Source organism: Glycine soja, chromosome 13 (genome assembly GCF_004193775.1).
Source record: "Glycine soja cultivar W05 chromosome 13, ASM419377v2, whole genome shotgun sequence".
Lineage (NCBI taxonomy): Eukaryota > Viridiplantae > Streptophyta > Magnoliopsida > Fabales > Fabaceae > Glycine > Glycine soja.
The window spans coordinates 17,631,899-17,655,278 of record NC_041014.1 but is presented as its reverse complement, the minus strand read 5'-3'; the positions used below and the strand labels follow the sequence as shown (position 1 = coordinate 17,655,278).

The 23,380-nt window shown below is 32.9% G+C and overlaps 3 protein-coding genes across 7 annotated transcripts; 1 reads left to right on the top strand and 2 right to left on the bottom strand.

Annotated features, from left to right (window-relative positions):
- Window positions 1-1,117: 1,117 nt before the first annotated feature.
- LOC114381788 (vacuolar protein sorting-associated protein 26A-like) lies at window positions 1,118-9,266 on the top strand. 3 transcript variants are annotated; one of them, XM_028341006.1, is made up of 12 exons: window positions 1,118-1,292; window positions 1,422-1,496; window positions 1,615-2,031; window positions 2,433-2,507; window positions 2,608-2,680; window positions 3,238-3,282; window positions 3,594-3,705; window positions 4,958-5,024; window positions 7,139-7,183; window positions 7,585-7,640; window positions 7,734-7,909; window positions 8,851-9,266. In XM_028341006.1, exons 4-12 carry the CDS (start codon window positions 2,460-2,462, stop codon window positions 9,027-9,029), a joined length of 801 nt encoding a protein of 266 aa, XP_028196807.1. In that variant the 5' UTR covers window positions 1,118-1,292; window positions 1,422-1,496; window positions 1,615-2,031; window positions 2,433-2,459; the 3' UTR covers window positions 9,030-9,266. The 3 variants fall into 3 exon arrangements, with proteins under 3 accessions (XP_028196807.1, XP_028196805.1, XP_028196806.1); XM_028341004.1 differs by lacking the exon at window positions 1,615-2,031 and having other exon boundaries at window positions 1,118-1,271; XM_028341005.1 differs by lacking the exon at window positions 1,615-2,031.
- Window positions 9,267-10,398: 1,132 nt separating this feature from the next.
- LOC114381787 (protein TRIGALACTOSYLDIACYLGLYCEROL 2, chloroplastic-like) lies at window positions 10,399-15,288 on the bottom strand. 3 transcript variants are annotated; one of them, XM_028341002.1, is made up of 6 exons: window positions 14,957-15,288; window positions 14,189-14,807; window positions 13,706-14,035; window positions 12,606-12,721; window positions 10,908-10,998; window positions 10,399-10,818 (listed from the first exon to the last, which is right to left on the bottom strand). In XM_028341002.1, the coding sequence occupies exons 2-6, from the start codon at window positions 14,708-14,710 to the stop codon at window positions 10,726-10,728; spliced, it is 1,152 nt and encodes a 383-aa protein (XP_028196803.1). In that variant the 5' UTR covers window positions 14,711-14,807; window positions 14,957-15,288; the 3' UTR covers window positions 10,399-10,725. The 3 variants fall into 3 exon arrangements, 2 of the variants coding, with proteins under 2 accessions (XP_028196803.1, XP_028196804.1); XM_028341003.1 differs by having other exon boundaries at window positions 14,925-15,279; XR_003660067.1 differs by lacking the exon at window positions 10,399-10,818 and adding an exon at window positions 11,105-11,169.
- A 5,719-nt stretch (window positions 15,289-21,007) lies between these two features.
- Window positions 21,008-21,682, bottom strand: LOC114381653 (uncharacterized mitochondrial protein AtMg00810-like). Its single transcript, XM_028340899.1, has one exon. The coding sequence runs from the start codon at window positions 21,680-21,682 to the stop codon at window positions 21,008-21,010; it is 675 nt and encodes a 224-aa protein (XP_028196700.1).
- Between the last annotated feature and the right edge of the window lie 1,698 nt (window positions 21,683-23,380).

The window sequence follows — 23,380 nt, the reverse complement described above, 5'->3', positions numbered from 1 at the left end:
ATTGTACAAGGCTTTGATGCTAGGAATAGATCAAATACATGCATTTGTAGGGATTCATTGTTTTAGCTCTGAGTTTCTATGTCTAAATCACCTTAGGAATTAGGGATTTGGCTTGGAACTCAAGGATTAATCATTAAGGAATTAAGATTAGTCAATGTAATTTGAATCTTGGTTGTATTGAACTAAGAGATTGATTAGGAATAAGTTTCATATGAATAATTTTATGAATTGACTCTCAACAACACTTTTCTTTGTTTAATTTCATTTTCGCTCCAAATATTATGTTTGAAAACCAAAAATAATTTAATTTTGCCATAACAAATTGACACCTCACTAGAATGAAACCTTCTTTTAAAAACAAATAGAAACTCGACCCATTTATCACAATGAATTAACAACTCACTACAATGATGTGACTAAAAATTGATTGTTGATTCCCTTTATGTTACACACAAACTTTATGGATACAATAACTCAATACTTAATATTTCTTTCTACAATTAGACTAAGTTCATTTATCTATGAAGAAGAAAACTTACTTTTATAATATAGTTAATAATTGTATGCTCACAATTGGCTAATTACACGTGAAACTTCACATGTCTAAAGCAACCGTAAACTAATAAATTATTTTTCATGTACTCTTTTTATAAATTTAAATTGTTACTACATGCTACCTAGTATTATTATAAATTATATATAAATATTTATTTCATATAATTTAAGTTTATAATAAATAATATATAAATGAAAATTTTAATTTATAATAAAAAATTAAAATTTTAATATAAATTATTTTTTATCTTTGAGATCTTTTTTGAAAAACTAATAAAAGTTAATTTCAAAATAGAGATAAAAATAATTTGAAAAAGATGAGTGAATAAAATCAAAGGATAAAATATATAAACAGATAAAAAAATAAGTAAAAGGATTTTTTGACTAGTGAAGTGAAGAGAACCTCAAATAATCTCAATTTATGTGCAAAATTAACATTTATCTTGGTAGTTAGTATTCCTAAAAATATCATAAAAAATGCAATTAATGAAAATGACGTCGTATCATGTCCGTTAGTTAAACAAACGTGTACTTACAGACGGAACAGCGTTACCTAAACGCACGTTCCTAACCTTCATCACACTGTGGACTGTTTGTTCTGTTGCATTTGCATGTGGTGCCATTTTCCATTTCCAGAACCTTTTTTTTTCCTGAATTGTTTTCCTTTTCTATCATTTTCTCTTTCTCTCGATCATCACTCTCTCTGAAAAATCATGGTGGGTTTCTCTTTCTGAAGGGTAAAATAAAGAAACGTGAATGCAATTGGATCATCAATTTGTTATTGCTGGTGTTGTTTTTGCATTGCAATTGTTTCATGAGATGTGCTAATCAATTTGCCTCACATGTGTGCATTGTTGTTTGATCAGAATATAATTGCGGGAGCTTTCAAGCCCCCATGCAAGATCTCAATCTGTCTTGCTGATGGAAGTACTCCCAAGCAGGTGTGCTGTGCTGCAATTCACGGATGAATATAGTGATCTGAATGAATGAAAATGATCATGAACCCTTCTTTTTCCATTATGTTTAAAACTTGTTCTTTTTGGGTTTTCCTTATTCTAGTCTATTCATGTGAAAGTTGGACCTCTGTATGAGTATCTCAATAAGAAGATTTTCATAAAGGAAGCTCCTTCTGGCCCTTTTCATCACAAAGGGGTTTCGGAGTCAGAGTACCGTACGTACCCAGTTAAACATTTTACTTATCACTGTCATAAATGGTTCGCAACTGCAATTGTGGATGCAATTGTCAAGATTTTTGGGTATCTGTAACCGCATTGGGACCACAATTGTGGCTGGATCAGCTATATTTGTTTGCAATTTTCCACAATATCAAGGATTATGGCTAAATCACAACCACAACTTCAATTTAAAACTTTGGACTCACGGAATATCTAAATGGTTTCAATATCTGAATCCATGTGGGTTTCTATGTTTGGTCCTAACTCCTAATCTGACCCACATATGACATGAAATTATAAGGTAATGTCATATAGTGTAATGACTCAGTGATCTGATTGGCATGGTTATTTGTGATAAATAGTATAATTTATGTAACAGAAAGTGGCTAGTCCGTTCTTTATATACCGATGTTCAACTTCTGAATTTTTATTTGAGATTTGGGATGTCTGGTTAGGTATTGTGTTGTTTAATCTTTCTTATAGTAACATGTTAATCCCTCAAAGTATATTCTTTCTATGGAAATACAAACTTTTGTTTGTTTTAAACTTCCTCATTATTGTTATTCAGATATTATCACTATGACACTAAGTAAGATTTGGAATTAGCTTCCAGGATGCTGAGGAAGGGTATTTCATTTGTTTTTCAAAAGCTTTAACAAGGCCACCTTGATTTACACTTTTGTACCATCTCGTGTTTGCTAGGTTCGCATAAAGAAGGAAAATGGCCAAATGGTCATGGTTCCTCTCTTTCAAAGTCAGGAGAATATAGTTGGGGAGGTACACTGCATGGCATCATCAACTGTTGTGTTTTACTTTTGATGTGGGGATTTTGTTCTGTTAGTAGACTGGAATTTAATTGTTGACACTTTGGGACCAGGTTATTATTGAACCTTCAAATGGGAAGAAGGTTGAACATAATGGTGTAAAAATTGAGCTTCTTGGTCAAATAGGTGTGTTTCCTTCGGTTGTTTTTTTTTTTTTTTGGTATAAATGTAGGATTTCTATCTGTAAATGCAATAGCCATTGTCACTGATGGGCTGATGGCAGTACCCTTAATTGCATCTAATTTGTAATTATGTGGCTTTTTGTTTGTCTATAACTTCAAATGAGAAGTAAAGTGTTTAGCTTGGATCAGTACAACAATAATATGTATATTCTTTTTTTATATTATTTATTTATTATTTAGTTTGTTTATCATGATTTGAACTTGTGGTTGAATGTATATATATCATATTCAAGATATCTAGTGAAAGGGAAGCTGGATTAGAATCCCTTCTATCCTCTGCTCCTTTACTATATACTCTGGCTACAAAGCAGAGCCCTCTAAATGCCATCATGAAGTGTACTAAAAAATTGGTGTTCATGTTATTTTATATGTTGTCTCCATGGATATTGTTGGTGTATGGAGTTAATTTTGTGTACAATGACTTCAGTGGGGGCATTATTTTTTAGTATTGGGTGTGTATATAATGAATGATGCTCCATTAGTTCATTTCCTTCCTTGCAGAGTTATATTTTGATAGAGGCAACTTCTATGACTTTAGTTCTCTTGGTAAGTTCAAGCTTATACAACTGAGATCTTTCCTTTTTTGTCTCTTCCTTTCTACTCTGTTACAATTCTCAGATGTTTTTTGCATAGGCATTTGAATAGTTAAATTTTTGCTTGTCATACTTATAATACATGCTATACATCTAAATCATGTTTATATTTAGAAGCTCCAGTATGTAATCTGTTTTGTTCTTTTTTGCCCTCCAAAGTGCCTTGCTCTCTGTGGGGAGCATCATGATGCTTTTGATGTAACATTGGTTAGAGTTTATATCATAATTCTCCACAGTTTTTAACTCCCTGTAACTTATGTGCAGTACGCGAACTTGATGTTCCTGGCAACTTGTATGAAAGGAAAACATACCCGTTTGAATTCTCTACTGTTGAAATGCCGTATGAATCATACAATGGAATCAATGTTAGGCTTAGGTATGATAGTTATTTTACATCTATGGTAACCATGAATTCTCAACTTCTCTATGTTTTTTCTATACTTTTCTTCAATAAATTTGTTATGGAATAATTAGATTCTCTAATGTCAATTTTTAGAAAGGCAAGCAGCTAATGGTTGATGGTTATTGAACTAAAAATCAATATACTCTTGTCAAAATGCAAAAAAGATAATGTGGTTGGGTGGTAAAGGCTGGCTATTTTATTGCTGTTATGGGAAGGGTCAAGAATCAAGACCACTTGATCCTGATAACATATGAAAGAAATACTTCACCTAGAAGCATAAGCTGCTAAGATAGTGCTGAAGAATTACTTTCATGACTCTGGCATTGCTTTAAGCTATATATCTAAGTGGTACCTTAGTTGAAAAAAATGTAAATATTATTTTTCCTCCATTATTTTAAACAGGAAGGAAATCAAGTTTTCCTGCATAATGTCAAAGGATCACAAGATCATTTTGGTATTAGTTCCACTGATTATATCAAATTTCTCCTAAATCATTGAAATGCTTGTTAATATTGTTGCTTTGAAATCAGACTACATATACAATTTAACCCTATAATTTCTTTCTAGAATGGTAAAATAATAGTAAATGAGAAGGGGCAAAAATTTGATAGCCGTAGAAATCTATTTCGATCGGTGGACAGAAGATTGAAAATTTTACTTTGTTTCTCTTGGTTGGCTTATTCGTAAAATCAATGACTTATCATGATAATAACCTTTTGTTTTTGCTTCTGAGCTTTTTCTTCCATTATAAAAGCTACAGTACAGTAGAGGATTGTTGTCCCAGAATCATATAACTCCTACTGAGAATATTCTTTGTCCAGATTTACAGAATTACAACAGGGCTATTTTCACACACTACAATTTTCTTTTAAATAACTGCTATGCTAATCCATAACTGCCATCCTAATACATATCTGCTACTAGTTCCTCTCCTTTTAACTGCCATCACATCGGTCATTTCTGGCCTCCACACCTTCTCCTAGAAATATGAATACACACACCATGGTGGTTTATTTTACTTTTTTTTCTATTGGTTGGTTCTCTGACCCATTAATTCACAGTTACCATCAGACTATATCAATGGTTTATTGAGTTATTTATTATTGTTCCCTTTTTTCATATTTCAATCAATATTGTCATAAGCCAAAAAAGTAATTAAAGGTGGAAAGGATTGAACATAATGACTTAACTGAATGCATTAGATCCTTTTTTGGCAATCATGCAGGTACATTTTGAAAGTGACAATTAGTCGAAATTATGTCAACAACATTGTGGAATACATGGATTTTGTTGTGAGTTGATTTTCTACTATATCATCATGACTTTCAAAGCTTGCCTGCTACTTATTCCCTATTGTTTTGATTATCATACATATTTTTTGTGGTTTATGTTGTTCTTGACTGCATGTTTGAATCATGTGAAAGAAAAACAATAATATGACTTATATGATTATATAATATTTTCATTCAACTGTCACTGTCTCATTTATTGATTCTGTATACGTATGTACTTCTGTTTATGTCACTTATGTCCTCAATATTATCAGAGTACATCAAATGCATTCTGGTACTACTAACTGAATTAGTTTTTTTAACTTTTAAGACATGGGGCCTGGCACTATATTCTAGAAACCAATTTGTGGTAGACCCAAGGTTTAGGCAGATTTTATTTTAATAAAATAATTTTATTGAGACAACAGGAAAAGATTAGAAAATAGAAGGATATGGAAACCTCCAACCTCCTTCTTAATAAAAGTTCAAAACAGAAAACATGTATCGGTCATCAAATAGAAGCCAAACATCTAATCTTATCCAAAATATATGGTCTAGAATTAAATCATTGTTAACAATATAGTTATGCTCCAACTAAATGCACTATGTTTGTAAATTGCTTTTTCCTCTTAAATTATTACCATGCCACTTGTTTGATTATACTTTTATTTCCTCAACTTTTGAACCTCAGTTTTGTGATAGGTGCTTCAATGTCTTCATTTTATGGTCCTTATATGCATATAATTATGGTGACCTATGAAAAAATTTCAGTTCTCTTTTTAAAAGGGAGCACTTGTTCAGGGTACAAAGTGTGAGCAGTTTTTTAATATTATTTAATATATTATAATGTTTATATTTTATTGGAAAATTTTAAATTATTTGATGGGATTTCATGATTGCCTGATATACTAATGATTTCTGTTATATTCTGATTCTTTTAAATGTTAGTCTTGTGTACTGCTTCTATAAATAAAATTTAAATTCATATTAAAATCAAAGAAACCTGTACTCCTAACTAATTTTGTGTATTGATCACACTACAACTAATATACCCATGAACTAATAATCCGGAAAGGTTATGTGAAGGCATATGCATGGTTTTATACTTTTATAACATGTCCAACAGTAGTTTTTAGATGGAGAGCATCTCTAGGAAGTTTGAAGGTATGAGTTATAATTTTATAAAGATTAAAGAGAAAGGAGAGAAGCAAGGGGGAACTAGATAATTAGTTCTTTGATTCAATTTTTTAGTGTACAATATGTTTTTGGTCCCTTGTTTTTCTTGACTTCTGTTTTTCAGTTCCTTACAATTTTTTTTAATTGTTTAGTCCCACATAAATTGTTCCATTTTGTTTTTAGTTCCTGACGTTAATTTCAAATGTTAAGTGATGGCATGGCAAGCATAAACTGCGTGAAAATTTTCTGTTTTAAGTTTTTGGCAGCTATTAACCACTACAAATTTTCTGGTGGTCTAAGAATGTATATTTTTGTAACATTTCTGGTGGTTTCAGAAAATCTAGTGTTCGGGGTTTTGATTTTCTTTTTTGAAACATTTCTGGTGGTTTTAGTCTATCAGAAAACTTGTAGTAGTTAAAAACCACAAGAAACTTAACGGAAAATTTTTAAGCGCAAATTCTGCTACCTACTTCATCACTTAACAGTTGAATTTAACGTCAGGGACTAAAAACAAAACGGAACAATTTATGAGGGACTGAAAACGATAAAAAAATATTATGAGGGACTAAAGACAGAAATCAAGATAAAACGGGGGACCACAAACATATTTTATCCAATTTTTTATTTGAGCTTTTGCATTACTTTTAATTGTGTTTTTAATCATCCTTTCTTGTAAGTTGTCTTTTCTAACTTCACAAATACTTCTTGCACTTTTGAATGTTGTATACTATAGAATAAACCCAACCATCTATTGGATTTGTATAGTACAAAGTAGAACATAGGAACTTTTCAGACCGAAACATACTGTTTCTTGCTTGATCATGCTATGACAAGATTAATTTTTTTTATATTCTGATTTTTGTAGTAATTAGTTTATATATATCAGTTTCAGGTTAATACAGAATATAAGTTTTTAATTTTTCCCAAAGTAAACCTCTTTTACTACAATCTCCTTTCAGGTACGCAATTATGCTCCAGCTCCACCTATTAATAACAGCATTAAGGTGAGGAGAATATGGTGGTTATCAGTAGATGCATATTGTGAATTGTCAATTTGCCTCATTAATAACCTATATATTATCTCTAATAGAGAATGTACTGGAAAAAAATTTCCACAATCCACTTTCTTCATCTTGTTGAAACTTCATGCTTCATCACTTAAAACTCAAGTTTTCCATTCATGCTATAAAATATAAATCCCTTACTCTGATGCTGTTATGTGTTTGTTCAAAAACTGCTTGGATCAGTTTCTATTTTCAGTCCTCACCTTTGCAACTGGGGTGATCGAGGGAGTTGTTTTTAGTTCATAAGTAATGTGGTTGTTAATCTAATGGTATACTCTGATGAGAATTGATATTGCTTAATAATAGCATAACTTTTTTTGTTGCATTTATGCTTCATGCAGATGGAAGTAGGAATTGAAGAATGCTTACACATAGAGTTTGAATACGGCAAGAGCAAGTGAGTCTGAAATAGCTCATTATTAAATTTACATCTTTAATGCTCTTAAAGAAGATTAAAGGAAACTAGCTTGTGGTAATTAAAAATTATCAGGTATCATCTGAAGGATGTCATTGTTGGCAAAATATATTTTCTTCTGGTGAGAATCAAAATAAAAACCATGGAACTCGAAGTCAGGCGCCGAGAGTCAACTGGATCTGGGACCAATACATATGTTGAGACAGAGACCCTTTCAAAGTTTGAGTTGATGGATGGTGTTCCAGTCCGAGGTTTGCAATCTTTATATACTTTACTTCATTTTTTATTTAGAGAAATCATTCTTTACTCTATATTATATGCATGATGTTTGACTTGTAGTGATTAGTGAAATGAAATCCTTATTTTAATCCCGTGTTAACTGATATGTCGAGTTTGATTATGCATTGGATGTTGGAACCTAGCTCTATTAAATAAAATTTAAGATTCAAACATTAACTGACATTAGCATTAGAGAAATTACAAAAACCCACGAAGTACTATCAAATACTAAAAAAGAGGAAAACAGAAAAAGGAAAAGAAAATATGCTCAGTTAACATAGATCTTGAGATCTATATTTCTGCTTCATTTTCTCCCCCTACATTGTTGTCTCCTACATCTTTCACTTCTAGAATTTTTCTAGGGCATAATAAAGTTTTTTTTATGTGTTTGATGCATACACATCATTTATGTTTTGCCTGGTCTAATGGAATCCTTTATTCAATGTTTTAGAAATTTTCTTAGACTTTTTGATTAGTTGAAAAATTAATACGAATACTACTACTAGATGTAAGTACTATTATTTAAGGAATAAAGGGGCACTGGATGATGGATACAAATTCAAAAAGGAACATCCTTTCTTTAGCCAACAAGGGGGAGTGGGGAAACAAAATAAAATTAAATAACTCAAAACACTGGTGTCAGATTTTTAGTTAGAGAAGTCTCAAACTTCTGACACTCTTTTAAAATAAAATTAAAAATAGGTTATTGTTGCTTACCAAAAAACAATCAGGTTATTGTAGTTTGTTATCAAGTTTCAAATGTATTATTATTTAGTATTTCTTTGTTTTCTGCTTTTGAAAGGGATGCTTTTACTGGCTGATTTACTTTATAATTAAGTAGATTTTGTTCTTTTTTCTGGCTAAAATCAATACATAAAACTACATATAAGTATTGCTGATATTGCCTTTTCAGGAGAATCAATTCCTGTGAGATTGTTCCTCAGTCCATATGAGTTGACCCCTACATACCACAACATCAATAACAAGTTCAGTGTGAAGTATTTTCTAAATCTTGTTCTTGTGGATGAAGAGGACAGACGGTACTTCAAGCAGCAAGAAATCACAGTATATCGGCTAAGTGAAAACTCCTGATTCTTATGCCACCGGATTATTAGGATTTCTTCTGTTTTTGTCACCACTTGTTCTGAGTGGAAAGTTTTCTAATAATTTTACTGTAGTTACTAGAAAGTGGGTAATAGGGGTATTATTCTATTCTATTTAAAAAACTTCCTTCACGGGTATGGAACAAACTATTTCCTAATTTTTAACATTTTAACATCCAACTTGACTTATTTTACACTACAAATGAATTCCATAATACATACCGTACAAGTTGAGTTAATGGTAGTTTATATAGGAGACAATTAATTCAATTTTCATTGTAAAGCAATTTCAAGATGAGCAAATTGAAAGAATGTATTGTCATGAGTTAATGAAATCCATCCAAAATTATTTAAAATCTAATCTTTTATGGGAAATAAAAATAAATAATAAAAGAACAAGAGAGTGGGGAGAGAGTATTATATAATTTATTATATCTAAAATATAAATTTTAAAATAATTTTATGGATGGGAAGGATGATTTTATTAGAGTTGTACTGAATCTATTTAACTCAAATGATCAACTTGCAGACATTATGACAAAATCTCTAAAGACACTGAGTGCTGAGTGCTTTTCCACTCAAGCAATACCCGACAATCCAGAGTTCACCTATTTGCAATTACAAAATTGTAAAACTAACAAATAACTTTAAACAGTACATGAATAAAATGATGAATTAGGCTATTAAAAAAAACAATGTTCTTAAATGTTACAAATACACCCTATTTTAACCCCTGCAACACTTATTTTCTGTACACATTCATTATCTCTTGTGAGCTGAATGTACAGTGCTGTTTTTTTATCTTCTGTTAAATTGTATTATGCTATTTTCTTATTCATAATTGTATTATGCTCTAGTGTAGCGTGGTTAATATGAAATTTAAACAACAAAGAAAGAAACTATGTAATATTATTACAAAAAAAAAAGAGAAAAATAGTGCCAAAACTCTACGTTTCTAGATTCCTATACCACTTGATAAAATCGTGTATTAACAAAGACATTTCGATAACTCAGGACCAGTTTGCATGGATACCGAATGGCTATCCATCTCAGATGTCAGATTTTAATTTTGAAGATAACTAACCACAATTGAAACCTCTCCAATGAAACACAAGAAAAATAATGTAAAAGCATGTACCCTCATTCTCTTATGTTTGTGGCAAAAATTGTATTATGCTCTAGTGAGCTGAATGTACAGTGCTGTTTTTTATCTTCTGTTAAATTGTATCATGCTATTTTCTTATTCGTAATTGTATTATGCTCTAGTGTAGCGTGGTTAATATGAAATTTAAACAACAAAGAAAAAATGTTTTTATCCCAACTTCCAAGAATGAATTTACAACCATCAGACCATGTGATGCCCTTCAAATATCAAAGATGATAATTTCCATTAATTGTTTGTTTTGCAATGACAACTAACAAAAGTGAGGGTCAAACATTTTAGCCGAAGTATGACAATCATAAGAATGTGCACAGCAATCATCTGCCCCAATCAATAACATCTCTGCACCTCATTGTAAACAAATTTCTATTACAGTAGAATGTAAAAACCATCAGTACTGCCACTCCTTAGAGACAACAAAAAACAGTAACAAAATACTATTTACTCCTTCAATGTTGTGGTTGGTGAAACACATTGGAAATAACCTAATTGCGTTATATCCTACTTTAATTGGAATTTTGACCTACAATAACCTGCTGAGGGACTTGATAAGTAATTTCAAACTCTTTCTTGTAGCTTCATCGCCAGTGAAACCCAAAATATCCGAGCTAACATTCTGCAATTACATAACAAAAAGTGATCAATGAAGTAGCAAAGTTATTAAATTAATTATACTTGTAGGCCATTTAAAAAATAGGGTCCAACCTCAATGTTCTTCAGGGTAAAAATCAGAGTATATATGGACTTTTGGAGCAGTTCAGTGTTCTCAGGGGTCATAATGGATGAGTGTACCCTTCTGCAAAAAACATTGCACGATTTCGATTAATTAGAATACAACAAAAGATTTGAACTAACTATTATACTTAAAGAATGTTTTTACTGTAAAAATAAAAATTAATAACCTTATTGTATCAGTTCAATTACAGTAAGCATAATTGTCTTGGATCTTCATGGTTAAGCAACGGCACTAGAAAAATGGCATATCTTTAGAGAACTCTCAAACAGTATCCATTTCATACTTTTGAACAGAAAAAACCCAAAAAAAAAAACTCTTATTTTTTAAGTTGACTTTGAAATTAAATGCACTCATTTTACCATTTATTATTTCCTTGAAGAAAAAAGAAAGAACCCACATAACAAAACTCATAATATTCTCTATCCACTTGGTTCATCTTTCTCCAAGTTCTTCTCCAACTTTTCCTATCCTTATAATTTCTATTTTTTTATAAAATAACATTTTTCATTTTTTTTTCCATTCATTACTTTCACACATACACCTATGTGTAAGAGAACTTTACATGCAATTTCAACATTTTAGGGATAAAGGTTAAAAATAAGACATGTTAGGAGTTACAATCACATCATGTTGACACCTTAACTGTTAAATCTCCTCATTCAGGATCTATCCCAAGATTAACTAATATTAATAAGTTGTGTGGCGATGTATATGCACAGCTGTAAAAGTAGCAATATAATCGAGTTTGCACCCCAAACTGTGCTGGATAGTAAGGAAGACCACACCAGGATCTGGACTGCACCAGATCTCAAGTTTAATCGTGAGAACTCGTAAGCTACGATCCGTTTTGATCTTTTCGTATGGCTAATTGGGGTTCACTTTGGGTCGGTTTTCACTTCAAGACCCGTGTTTTTTTTACCAAATCTGATTCTTTTTTTTTAATGTATTCTCTTTAGTCTTCACAACTAAGTTCACACAGTTTTGTTGTCCGCTCGTCTAGACTCTCCATTCTTCACTTTGTGTGATTAGCAGGTTTCTTTTCTTTTTGTGACTCGGTCCAATAGCCCAGTTCTTCTTGCAGCATAAGATCAGAATTTATGCCTCTGCTTTGTATATGGGTCATACAAACTTATGCCTCTATTTTGCCCAGTTATGCAATTCACGGGTTTCGTATTTGATTGACAAACTAAAATGTATGTTTTACACATAATAAAGTTTTTGGCACATAATAAAACTTTTTTTATTGACATGCAATAAGTCTCACTCTTATTTTGCTATCTTTAGCCTCTATTTTGTATTCCTATAATACTATTTTATGAAATGTTTTCTTTTTCTTTTTTTATTGGTGAAATGTTGTTTTCTGAAATGTTGACACTTGACAAACCTTTTTTTATTAACATGTAATAAACTTATGAATACGAATTTTTATTTAAGATTAGTTGGATGTTGATGAATTAGAGGATATTTTCCTTACCTATGTCATTTTAATTACATGTACAACTTTTGCATAATTTTGAAAGATCATACAATCCATGTTACGATTTTCCAACTTACAATCTTTCATCTACCTTCCAATCCCAAGCAAGGTCTCAATTTTCACAACATGGTGTATATGTATGTGTGCTAAATTAGAGTTGAACAAATGCCATTGAGATTTACAAACTAACCTCAAATCCTCAGTCGCTTGTGTAAGGCTTTGGGTTAAAGTCTCAACTTCCTTCAACAGGCCACTATCACGGACTTCAGTCAACAAAGGTTGAACATCTTCAGCCATGGCTTTCATCTGTGACATCACTAAATCAAATGGAAAATACGGGTATGAGAATGCATGATAGAATGATATGATATAAAAGGAAACAACACACACACAACAATATATATAAAGGAAACAATACACACACACACACAACAAAGAACCTGAAAACCATAAATATGATGTAGGTGCATTTAAGACACCAGAGATCATAGATAATTATAGTCTCACTCTGGTTATCAATTACCAAATTGTACATAATGTAAAACATATTACTATTTAATGGATAATGAAGCCAAAAGAAAATTAGTACAAGTCCAAAATAAGTTCCTCAGAATCTGCATGAGGTCAGAAGATTTTTATATGGAATATGTTTTTTGCTTTTGATTACAATAATTGATGCAATTGCTGCAAGTATGCCATTGGAGAATAGCCCAAAATATTGAATACATAAGGTATTTATTGGAACATGAATATTAAGCTTCCAGATTACAATGACATATCTTTGAAAATCAAGTTCCATGTGCCATGTTCTTTCATTAACTTCTCTAAGAGTGCATTTGAAAGAGCTAACGGGGAGCCTATTTAAGCTTACGAAGATAACTTATGACTTCTTGGTGTAGCTTATCAAAATAAGCTTTATTTTGCTGATAAGTTTTCATGATCAAATTTATGGCATGAGCCCTAATGTGATAGGAGCTTATTGAATAAGTGCTTAACTAAATTGTTTAACCAAATGCACCCAAATTAGTAAAATCTTGCTGGAAAAGGTAACAGGTTACCATCAATATAATAAGAGCATACAATACAACTAAATTCCCAAATCAAGACTTTCAAACAGAGAATCCAAGGCATTAACAAACAATCTTGTTCTAGTTTCTAATACTAAAAAAAACTCAAAGTCAGGAAACCATCCATTTTGTATTGGCAAGAAAATCGCTTGATTCAGCAGTCTAGTTCAGAGGATATTTTATCATCAATCAAGCACACAACCATAAGAAAGTTACATCACACCTTTATAAGAAGTGGTTTTGCTTCTTCGATTATTGAAGCAGCTCGTTCAGCCAACGAATAGCTATTAGCAATGCCAATTTTCTCTACATCTTGCCCAAGACGGGTAAATATCCCAACCAATTTATCCAAACTTACTCCTTCTATACCCTTAATCTTTTCTCTATCACAAACTATGAGAGCTTCTCTAGAACATTCTTGGTCAAGAGGTCCAGCGGAAGGTGTTGGAATAGGATCACGAGGAGTAATGTCGATTATAGTTTCCATAAGAAGACCCGACTGGTTAACTTCAACCAATGAATTCCGTGGTATGATTGTTTTATCATCTTCAATCTACAAATAGAAGAAACCAAAGGTTTAAACTTAACGCGCCAACTGAAATAACAAAGTTCAAAGCCAAGCAATATTTTAATACTGGGATGTTAGGGTACAGAAAGTTAAACAAAGTTTCATATCCATCCAAAACATTTTGTTATTAAGCGGCACCTCAACAATAGCTTCAATACTTCTTAAGGAAGGATTCACACCAATGACGTCACCAACAGTCACACCTCTGATCCTCACAGGAGTTCCAGTGCATATACCACAAGCCTGATCAAACTCAAATGTTGCTGTGTACTTCCTCAATTTGGATCGCATTTGGAAACCCTTCAACCAGGCCAAACTAAGTGCAAATAGAACTGCACCTGAAACTAAAAACAATCCTACCCCACCTTCCCATATGCTCCTACCACCAAACCCAAAATCACTTAATGGACGCATTGTTTGCTTCCAAAGGGTACCAGGAATGTCCAAAACAACCGCAAGAGGATTCTTTGATCCCGAAGCTGGCGATGACTCAACAGGCCCTCCATCTGCAGCAGATGTAGCTCTTATCCTATTGATTTTTCTCTGGGGTCTAAATGGAAAGCAGGGCATACAATTTACAAAACTTCCATGTAGAGTAACCAGAGATGAAGATAAAGCACTTGGCAATGTTGAAGCATGCAATGAAGGGTTCGTAATCATCTTTGACCAAACGTCGTAACTCCCAAATACTAATATCTCCAAAATGTTGAAGTGGAAATGAATCAAAACAACAGAAATTTCAGCAGCAAAAATTGCCCTATAAGTCAAAAATCATAAAAACCCTTATCAACAATACATACATACAGTTATGGGACAGAAAGTGATGAAAAAAACAAGACACAGCAAAAAAGACAATAACACAGATCAACTAAACTCTAATTATGCACATGGTAGTTAGTATCGTACGGTTCACGATACGTGTCGCACGATTCGATACGATTCTAGCTGCTACTGAAACGAATCGGAAGTTGTCTTGTTTTTGTTCCTGAATCGTGGTTGAATCTCTATAACGGAGATGAATCGAGCTTGAATCGCGATTTCCAGACGAATCGCGCGATTCTTCACCGGCGGCTGGCCTCGTGATTCTTCACCTTACGCAGACTCGTCGGAGAGCGGAATCGCTGGATCGTGAAGACGAGCGTGTTTCCGCGTCGCTATTTTCTCAGCCGTGGCAGAGCGGCGTCAAGCTAGTTTCAGATTGAGGATTCCTGTGAAGGAGATGACTGATATTTGGGCTTGCGGGTCTTGGACAAATTGGGCTCATTTAAAGGGAGTTGCTACGTGCACCAGCAAACAGTGAATGGGCAATTTTGCCCTTCCACAAAGGTTATTTTCGGAAGACCCTTCTTTCGGAAACATTCCGGATTTCTTCCGGAAGAATTCCGGAATCACACCTTCTTCTTCCGGAAGAAGGGTCTTCCGGAATTTGTTTATTTTTTAAAAAATACTTTGTTTTCTAATTATTTAATTTTAATAAATAAATTACGTTTTAAAATAAATAATGTTATTGTACATAAATTAGTAGTGAACATAATTATGACTAATATTTGTAATTCTTTTTTTACGTGCATGTAAATGTAAATAATAATTTGTGTGACAATTTAGTATAATTTAAATCATAAAAATTAATTAATTCGTATATTTTATAAAAAATATAAAATATTTATTATGATAACATTTAATTTGTATTACAAAACTTAATATATAATAAAAAAATAATTATAATTTTATAACAACGTCAAGTAAAAATAAATTTCATTTTATAATAATAATAAAAAATAAAATAATATCTAATGCATATGTAATGACGATTTTGCCCCTGTGTAGTTTTCTTTAAATTTACTGTGTTGGTTTTTCGTTTTACACCCTTCCATTTCACCTGCATCCCTGTGTTCTTGCTATTGCTCTTTTGGTGGTCCCGTGAAGTAGTTGTTCCGTAATTGAAGTGAGTGAGTGAGTGAGTGTGAGTGTGTGTGTGTGTGTGAGTGAGTGAGTGTGAGTGTGTGTGAGAGTGTGAGTGAGTGAGTGTGAGTGAGTGAGTGAGTGAGTGAGTGAGTGAGTGAGTGTGAGTGAGGGAGTGTGTGTGTGTGTGTGTGTGCGTGCGTGCGTGGGTGTGTGTGTGTGTGTGTGTAGGAGGAGGAAGAGGAGCGGAGCTGGGTGGTGTATCCATTTTCTTGTTAAGAAAGAAACATTAATTTTAAAAATAATCATAAAACTATTATTTTATGTTATGTAATTGAATAAACTGAAATGAAGTACATATAAAAAAAATTACATTAGACGATATTAATTAATTCTCCTTCATCATGATCATTACGATTTGCATGAACGTCATCATCTTCTTCTTCTCCGACGATGGTAGGCGAGATTTGTGTGGACAAAGGACTAACATAAGTATCAATGAGCGAATCATCATCTTCAACATTAACACCAATTGTTTTCCCGTGTAGAACCATCGACCACCTTTCATCACAAGGGTCTTGAACATAAAATACCTGTTTAGCTTGTTCTTCCATGATGAAAGGGTCATTCTGGTAAGCGAGTTTCTTAAGATCTACCAACGTAAATTCAACATCATTGGTCCGCACACCAATATTGTTGTCAATCCACTTACATTTGAAAACACAAACAATGAATTTGACATAATTAAGCTCCTAGATTTCTTCAACGAAACCAAAGTAAGGGATGAAAGCTATATGAGGATTGTCATCATGTACACTAGCGAAGTGTTGAGATTCAGCCCTTAAGGTAACCCAACTGTTTTGTATTGTACTTTTCTCATCTTGTGCTTTTGTATAGAAGGAATACTTGTTTATAACTTATCCTTGCCAAGTTATAACATTTCTTTTAGGCCCATCTGCTAGCTTTCTTAATGTTTCAGAAGCATTATCATCACCAAAGATTGTATCTTTAAACCAATTTAGGAAAGTCTTGTTATGCTCTTTCAACATCCTGTTCTTCGACATTTTTGGATTACTTTCCTTCACTAAACCTTTCATGGTGAAGTATGTATGGAAAAACTTCATTATTATTATTCAATACATACAAATGGTCTTGTTGCAAATCTTCTACACTTGGAGTGATAACATGCAGTCCTCTTGAACCCTTACCTCCCACTCTTTCATCATGCCGAGACTTGGGAAGCCCAACATGTTTTTCCTTTTCAGTGTACTCAAAACAAAACTCAATAGCTTCTTTTGCGATGTATCTTTTCCACAATAGATGCTTTCAGACGATGTAGATTCTTTGTATACCATTTTAAGATCTTCATGTATCGCTCAACCGGGTACATCCATCGCAAATAAACAAGACCACAACATTTGATTTCTCTGACCAGATGAACAATTAAGTGGACCATGATGTCGAAGAAAGTAGGAGGAAAATATATCTTCAAATGACACAATATAATGGCAGCCTCATTTTCCAACTCATCTAATTTGACAGGATCAAGGACTTTGCTACATATGGCATTGAAGAATAAGCACAGCTGAGTTATGGCAAGCTTGACTTTGTTAGACAAAATGTCTCGTATGGCCACGGCTAACAATTGTTGCATCAAGACGTGACAATCGTGAGACTTTAAGCCTACCAACTTAAGATCTTTCAACAGCACAAGGCTCTTAATATTTGAAGAGTATCATTGTGGAACTTTTGTTGAATAAGTGGCCTCAGTAACTTAAGAGAGGGGGGTGAATTAAATCTTAAAAATTTTCCAACGGAACAACCAATATTCATATTTAATATCCATCGCTACCTTAAACAGAATTTCTTATAAAAAAAAAGTGGAAAACAAATAAAAAAAAAAATAGAAAAATCTGATATGCCTATATCTTCTAGTCTCACATTCAAATATATAGTCTTTGAGATTTGTTTTAAGTTGAAAGTTCTTGCAATTTTTATTTTAATTTATAATTTTATTGATAATGAAATTATTTTTTAACAATTAAGTATATGTTTATTTAAACTCAAAAAATATTTTTATGATATTTTTTAAACTTTATTTAAAACTAATTGTTTTTACTTATGAAAAAAATACTAAAAAGCTTTTTTAGATTTTACCTTCTGTTGAAAATATACATGAATAAAAGATATATCTTTTAATTATTTTTTTTAAAATATAAAATTAAAAAAACCATAAATTAATCTTTCTATTTTAAATTAATATTTTTATACTTCACATATATTTACAAGCATTCGTTTTATAAAAGAATTGATACCATAAAGTCCTTTGATTACTAAAAATAAAAGTCTGAAACCTTCGGAACATATAATTTAGCGTAAAATAAAAAGGTTTAAATGGGAAACACATTTCCATTTATTAGCCAGCGTTAAAGTTTAAATTATAGATTTATATATATATATATATATATATATATATATATATATATATTACATGAGAATGACTATTTTTATGTGAAAAATAAGAATAATTAATCTTATTGTCACCATCAACCTCTCATGACCGTTTTCGTCACAACTATCATGACCGTCATCGCAACAACCACTGAGATCCTCAAGTCGTAATCACTAACATGATTTTTGTTGTTATTGTCACAATCACCATGAACACGATTGCCGTCATGACCACTAACATGACTGTTGTCACCCACCACCGTTAAAGGAGATCATGATGATTGTGGTTGTAACAATGATAGTGGTTGTGATGATGATCCTCACGTAAATTAAATATTTAAAATATTTGATTTCTTATTTGATAAATCTTATATATATTATTTTTATTACATTATGACAATCATATTTATTACACATCGTGTTAAAATTGTAAAAAAATATTTAAATCAAACTTATTTAGAACTTTCAAACTTTTAATTAAGAAAATATTCAATTTTCAAACTTAATGTTATCTTTTATCATTATCTATTGTTCAGTTGCATCTATCTTTATCTCGTTCCATTTTACTTTTAAATTCAAACTTTAGTTATAGCTGTGATCTAAATACAGCTACACAATCTTAGGAATCAAAACACGCTTCTGCATTTCTTTATGGTTCAGGATTTCTATTCAAGAAGGAAGAGAAGATCTGGAGAGGGAGGAAGAATCAGAGAGAAGAATTGTTTTTTCTTTAGACATGCATCGCATAGAGCATGTTTCATGGTTGATGGTTCAACATTGCATTACCATGCTTTCTGATTCTTCCTTTCTCTCCATGTTTTCTCTTCTTTCTCACACCCTTTATCATTAGACGATATTGCTTCGATATTGAAGGTAAGGTTTTATCTATTCATCTTTTTAGGCAGTTTATGTATTATTGCAGTGATAAGATATATTGCAGGAAATTGTTAAAAAGAAGAAGAAAAAAAATGACTAAGGTGCGTGGTTATAATATATTATGGTTGAGAAATTGAACCCGCCAGTCTTTTGTAAGGTGACGTGTTCTAAAGTATTGTTTTTCTCCCCTGTTGTCTTGTTAATTGCTCTAGAGGTGTTGCATTATTTCCCTGAACCCTTAATGATTACTCTGACCCACCACCTATCAGGTTTGTGTGTGTTTTGATATTTCTTTCATGTTGTATTGTATTGGGTAGTGTGTTGCTAGGAATTTTTCCATTTCTTAATTAATCATGTTTCTTGAATGTACTAATTCAGCACGTTGTGTTTGTATATGATATATAAGCTTTATGGGGACAATGTGAAGTGAATAATGAAAATTATGACAACGTTCTTCTTTCTGCTTTTTGCAATTTAATATTTTGTTTGTTTAGTAAATGTAATAGATTGGCTTCAATGTTATTGTGGTTTAACTTGGTCAATGTTTTCCGAATCTTATAAAGAAAGGAAAGAAAAACAGAAAAAAAATTGAATTTTTATTTTTAGAAGTGAACTTTTCTCACCTTTTCTTTTCCACCTTCCTTTCAACCAACAAAACATTATTGCTTTGAGCTCGATAGCAAAAGTGGGAGTTTAAACTTTAAATGTCAAGTGACATGACGCAATAAGTATCCTTGTTAATGCAGATACAATATATGTTGATCAATTCCTTATTTTCAGTTGTTTGATGTTTGTCTCAATTTCAGGTTTTAACTAGAATTGAGAACTGCCGTGATGTTGAAGTCTACTTTCCCGGTATGCTAGTATGTTGTTTTAATGCTTTTTTTAGCCCTTTCTTTAAACCATTCCATATCATTGTCCAATTTTTATTAGAAACGTTTTTGGTTGTATAATGTGAATGTTTGTTGATGAAAGTGTGCAAGGAGTGAGATTTAAGAATGTATAGAGATCAGATTGGTTAGGGACAGTTGGATTAACATTAAGCCAAAACCTAAAATAACTACAACTATATTCACAGCTAATGATAACTTCATGTTAGGATATGAGATGTGGTTATGTCTTTTTTTCTATGAAAAGATATGATAGAATTGTATGATAGAAATGATGAGAGTAGGAAGAGGATGGGTTTTCATAAAATTGACACCTTAACTTGAATTGTGCTTATTAGCTTCTTGACTTACATTACATGACTTGCTACAACTTATGCCTTTATATAGGTTACATAGGTGATTTCTACACACTTCTATACTACTTAGTCCTAGAGTCTTCTAGACTCATCTATCATCTACCATTCATCTCTATAATGTTCTAGGTGCTTCTATGACTTTAGATAATAAGATATTTTTCTACATCCATCAAGAAGTTTCTACACACTACAACATCTCCATAGGTGTAGAATTCTCTAGATAATGGACCACCAATTATACATCTATACTTTTCTAGATTAATCTTCAACACTCCCCCTTAATCTAGAAAAGTCTTGAACTCCAAGCATGTCTCTAAATTTGATGAACTTCTCTATTGTAATTGGCTTGGTGAAGATGTTTGCTAATTATTCTTCAGTCTTGCGGAACTCCATTTTGATTTCTCCACGTTCCACGAGCTCTCTGATGAAGTGGTATCTAATCTCAATGTGCTTTGTACGGCTGTGGAATATTGGATTCTTAGTCATTGCAATAGCTGACATATTATCACAATGAATAACTGTTGGAGTCTTGGAGTCTTGTTGTACGTCTTGCAGAATTTTTCTGAGCCATGTCGCTTCACACGCAACGCTTGTTGCAACCATGTATTCTGCTTCTTTGACGCCCATGATATTGCTTTGTTGCCTAGAAGAAACACATATCCACTTGTGCTTTTTCTATCATCTGTGCTTCTTGCCCAGTTGCTATTTGTATAACCTGTCAAGTTAAAGTCTCTATCTACCTCGTACAAAATGCCAAAATCCTTTGTGCCTTTGACATATCTTAGGATTCTCTTGGCTGCTACAAAGTGTGCTTTGCTTGGGTTACTCATGAATCTAGACACGATGCTAACTGCATGTATGATGTCTGGCCTTAAGTTGGTTAAGTAGATTAGCGAACCGACAAGGCTTCTATAAATTATTTCATCAACTTTGTTTTGCCCATCATCTTTTGAAAGCTTCTCGTTCATCGCCATAGGTGTGGCAAGTGGTTTGCAATCTTGCATGTTGAACTTCTTCAGTAAGTCATCCGCATATTTTTCTTGCGAGATAAATATTTGTCCAGGTCTTTGCTTGACCTGCATGCCGAGAAAATATCTCATGAGTCCAAGATCGGTCATTTCATACTCTTGCATCATAGCCTTTTTGAATTCTTCCATCATCTGTGAGTTGTTGCCGGTGTAGATTAAATCATCTACGTATAGGCACAAAATCAAGAAATGATTACCTTGCATCTTCACATATAGTGACGACTCACTTGGACTTTTGAGGAATCTATGCTCGACGAGGTATTTGTCTATTTTGTTGTTCCATGCTTGGGGAGCTTGTTTGAGACCATAAAGTGCCTTTTTCAAGCGATATACTTTGTCTTCTTCTCCTTGAACACTTTGTATCCTTGTGGTTGCTCCACGTAGACTTCTTCTTCAATCTCTCCATTCAAGAAAGATGATTTTACATCTAGCTAGTAGACTTGTAGCTTCAACTGTGCAACTAAGGCTAGTACAGTTCTGATTGTTTCCATGCGCACAACGGGAGCAAATGTCTCATTTAAATCAACTTCTGGCAGTTGTGAATAGCCTTTGGTGACAAGTCGTACTTTGTGTTTCTGGATTGTTCCATCCTCATTATATTTAATTTTGTAAACCCATTTCAAGCCAATGATCTCTTGGTCTTCTGGTTTTTGCATGAGCTCCCATGTATGATTTTTGTCTATCATTTTGATTTCCTCATCCATGGATTTTCTCCAAACTTCTTTTTTCGATGCTTCCTCAAACTTTGGAGGTTCACAAGCAAAAATTCCAACATTTGTGTACTTTGGATTCAGTTTGTGTGGCCTTGCTGATCTTCGAAGTTGTTGTTGTGGGACTTCTTCTACTTCTTCTTGCTAGTGCTGTTGGTCATGTTGTGTTGGTGATGGTGGCAGTGTGCACGGGCATGGATTGGTTACTTCTTGCATCTCATTAACTTCAGTGTAGAAGCAAGCTTCATGATGATGAATCAAGTATGAGTCAAGTAGTTTTGATGATGACAAAAAGCCCAAAAGAACCCAAAAGAATGATTTTAAGATTAAGTCAACAAGTTCAAGATCAAGATTGATTTCAAGATTCAAGAAAAGACATCAAGAAGAATCAAGAGAAGATGAATTCAAGATTCAAGAGAAGAAATCAAGAAGCAATAAGTCAAGACTTCACAAGGGAAGTATTGAAAAGGATTTTTCAAAAACCAAACATAGCACAATTTTGTTTTACAAAAGAGTTTTCTCAAATTTTACCTGTCATACCCTAATTTCGTTCGGGAACCATCTGTTTGGTGGGATGCGACCTTCGCTTGACCACTTCGAGGTACTTGATACCCATCGTTAGGCAATTCGTGAAATTTCGCGACATGTCGGGAGTCGAAAGGAAGTGTTAATGCGCAATCCGTAAAGTTCCGTAACATTCCGAAAGCCAAAGAGGGCATGATTGCATAATCCGTAAGGTTTCGTGACATTACGGAAAGAAAACAAGTATCGTTACGTAATTCGTAACATTACGGAAAAAGAATCAACAAAAAAGGGCAGAGGGGGTGCATTTAGTAAACAGGGGTGTGCAAATAGCAATCAGGCCCACTTGGGCCTTCCAGGATGTTCCAACAGAAGGCGGTGCCTTCTGGTGGAAGCAACTCAGCTCGCTTGGGCGAGCTGGGCGACAACCACCTCCCTTTTTTCCCTATAAATAGGGGAAGGAGTGCAGAACAAATTTGTTCAACCTTCCTGGTATATGAGAATCACTTAAAATTAGTGAGGAAAATTGTTTCCGTGAAGAAAATCCAAGCCGAGGCGCTTCCATAATGCTTCCGAGACGTTTCCGTGGGTGATT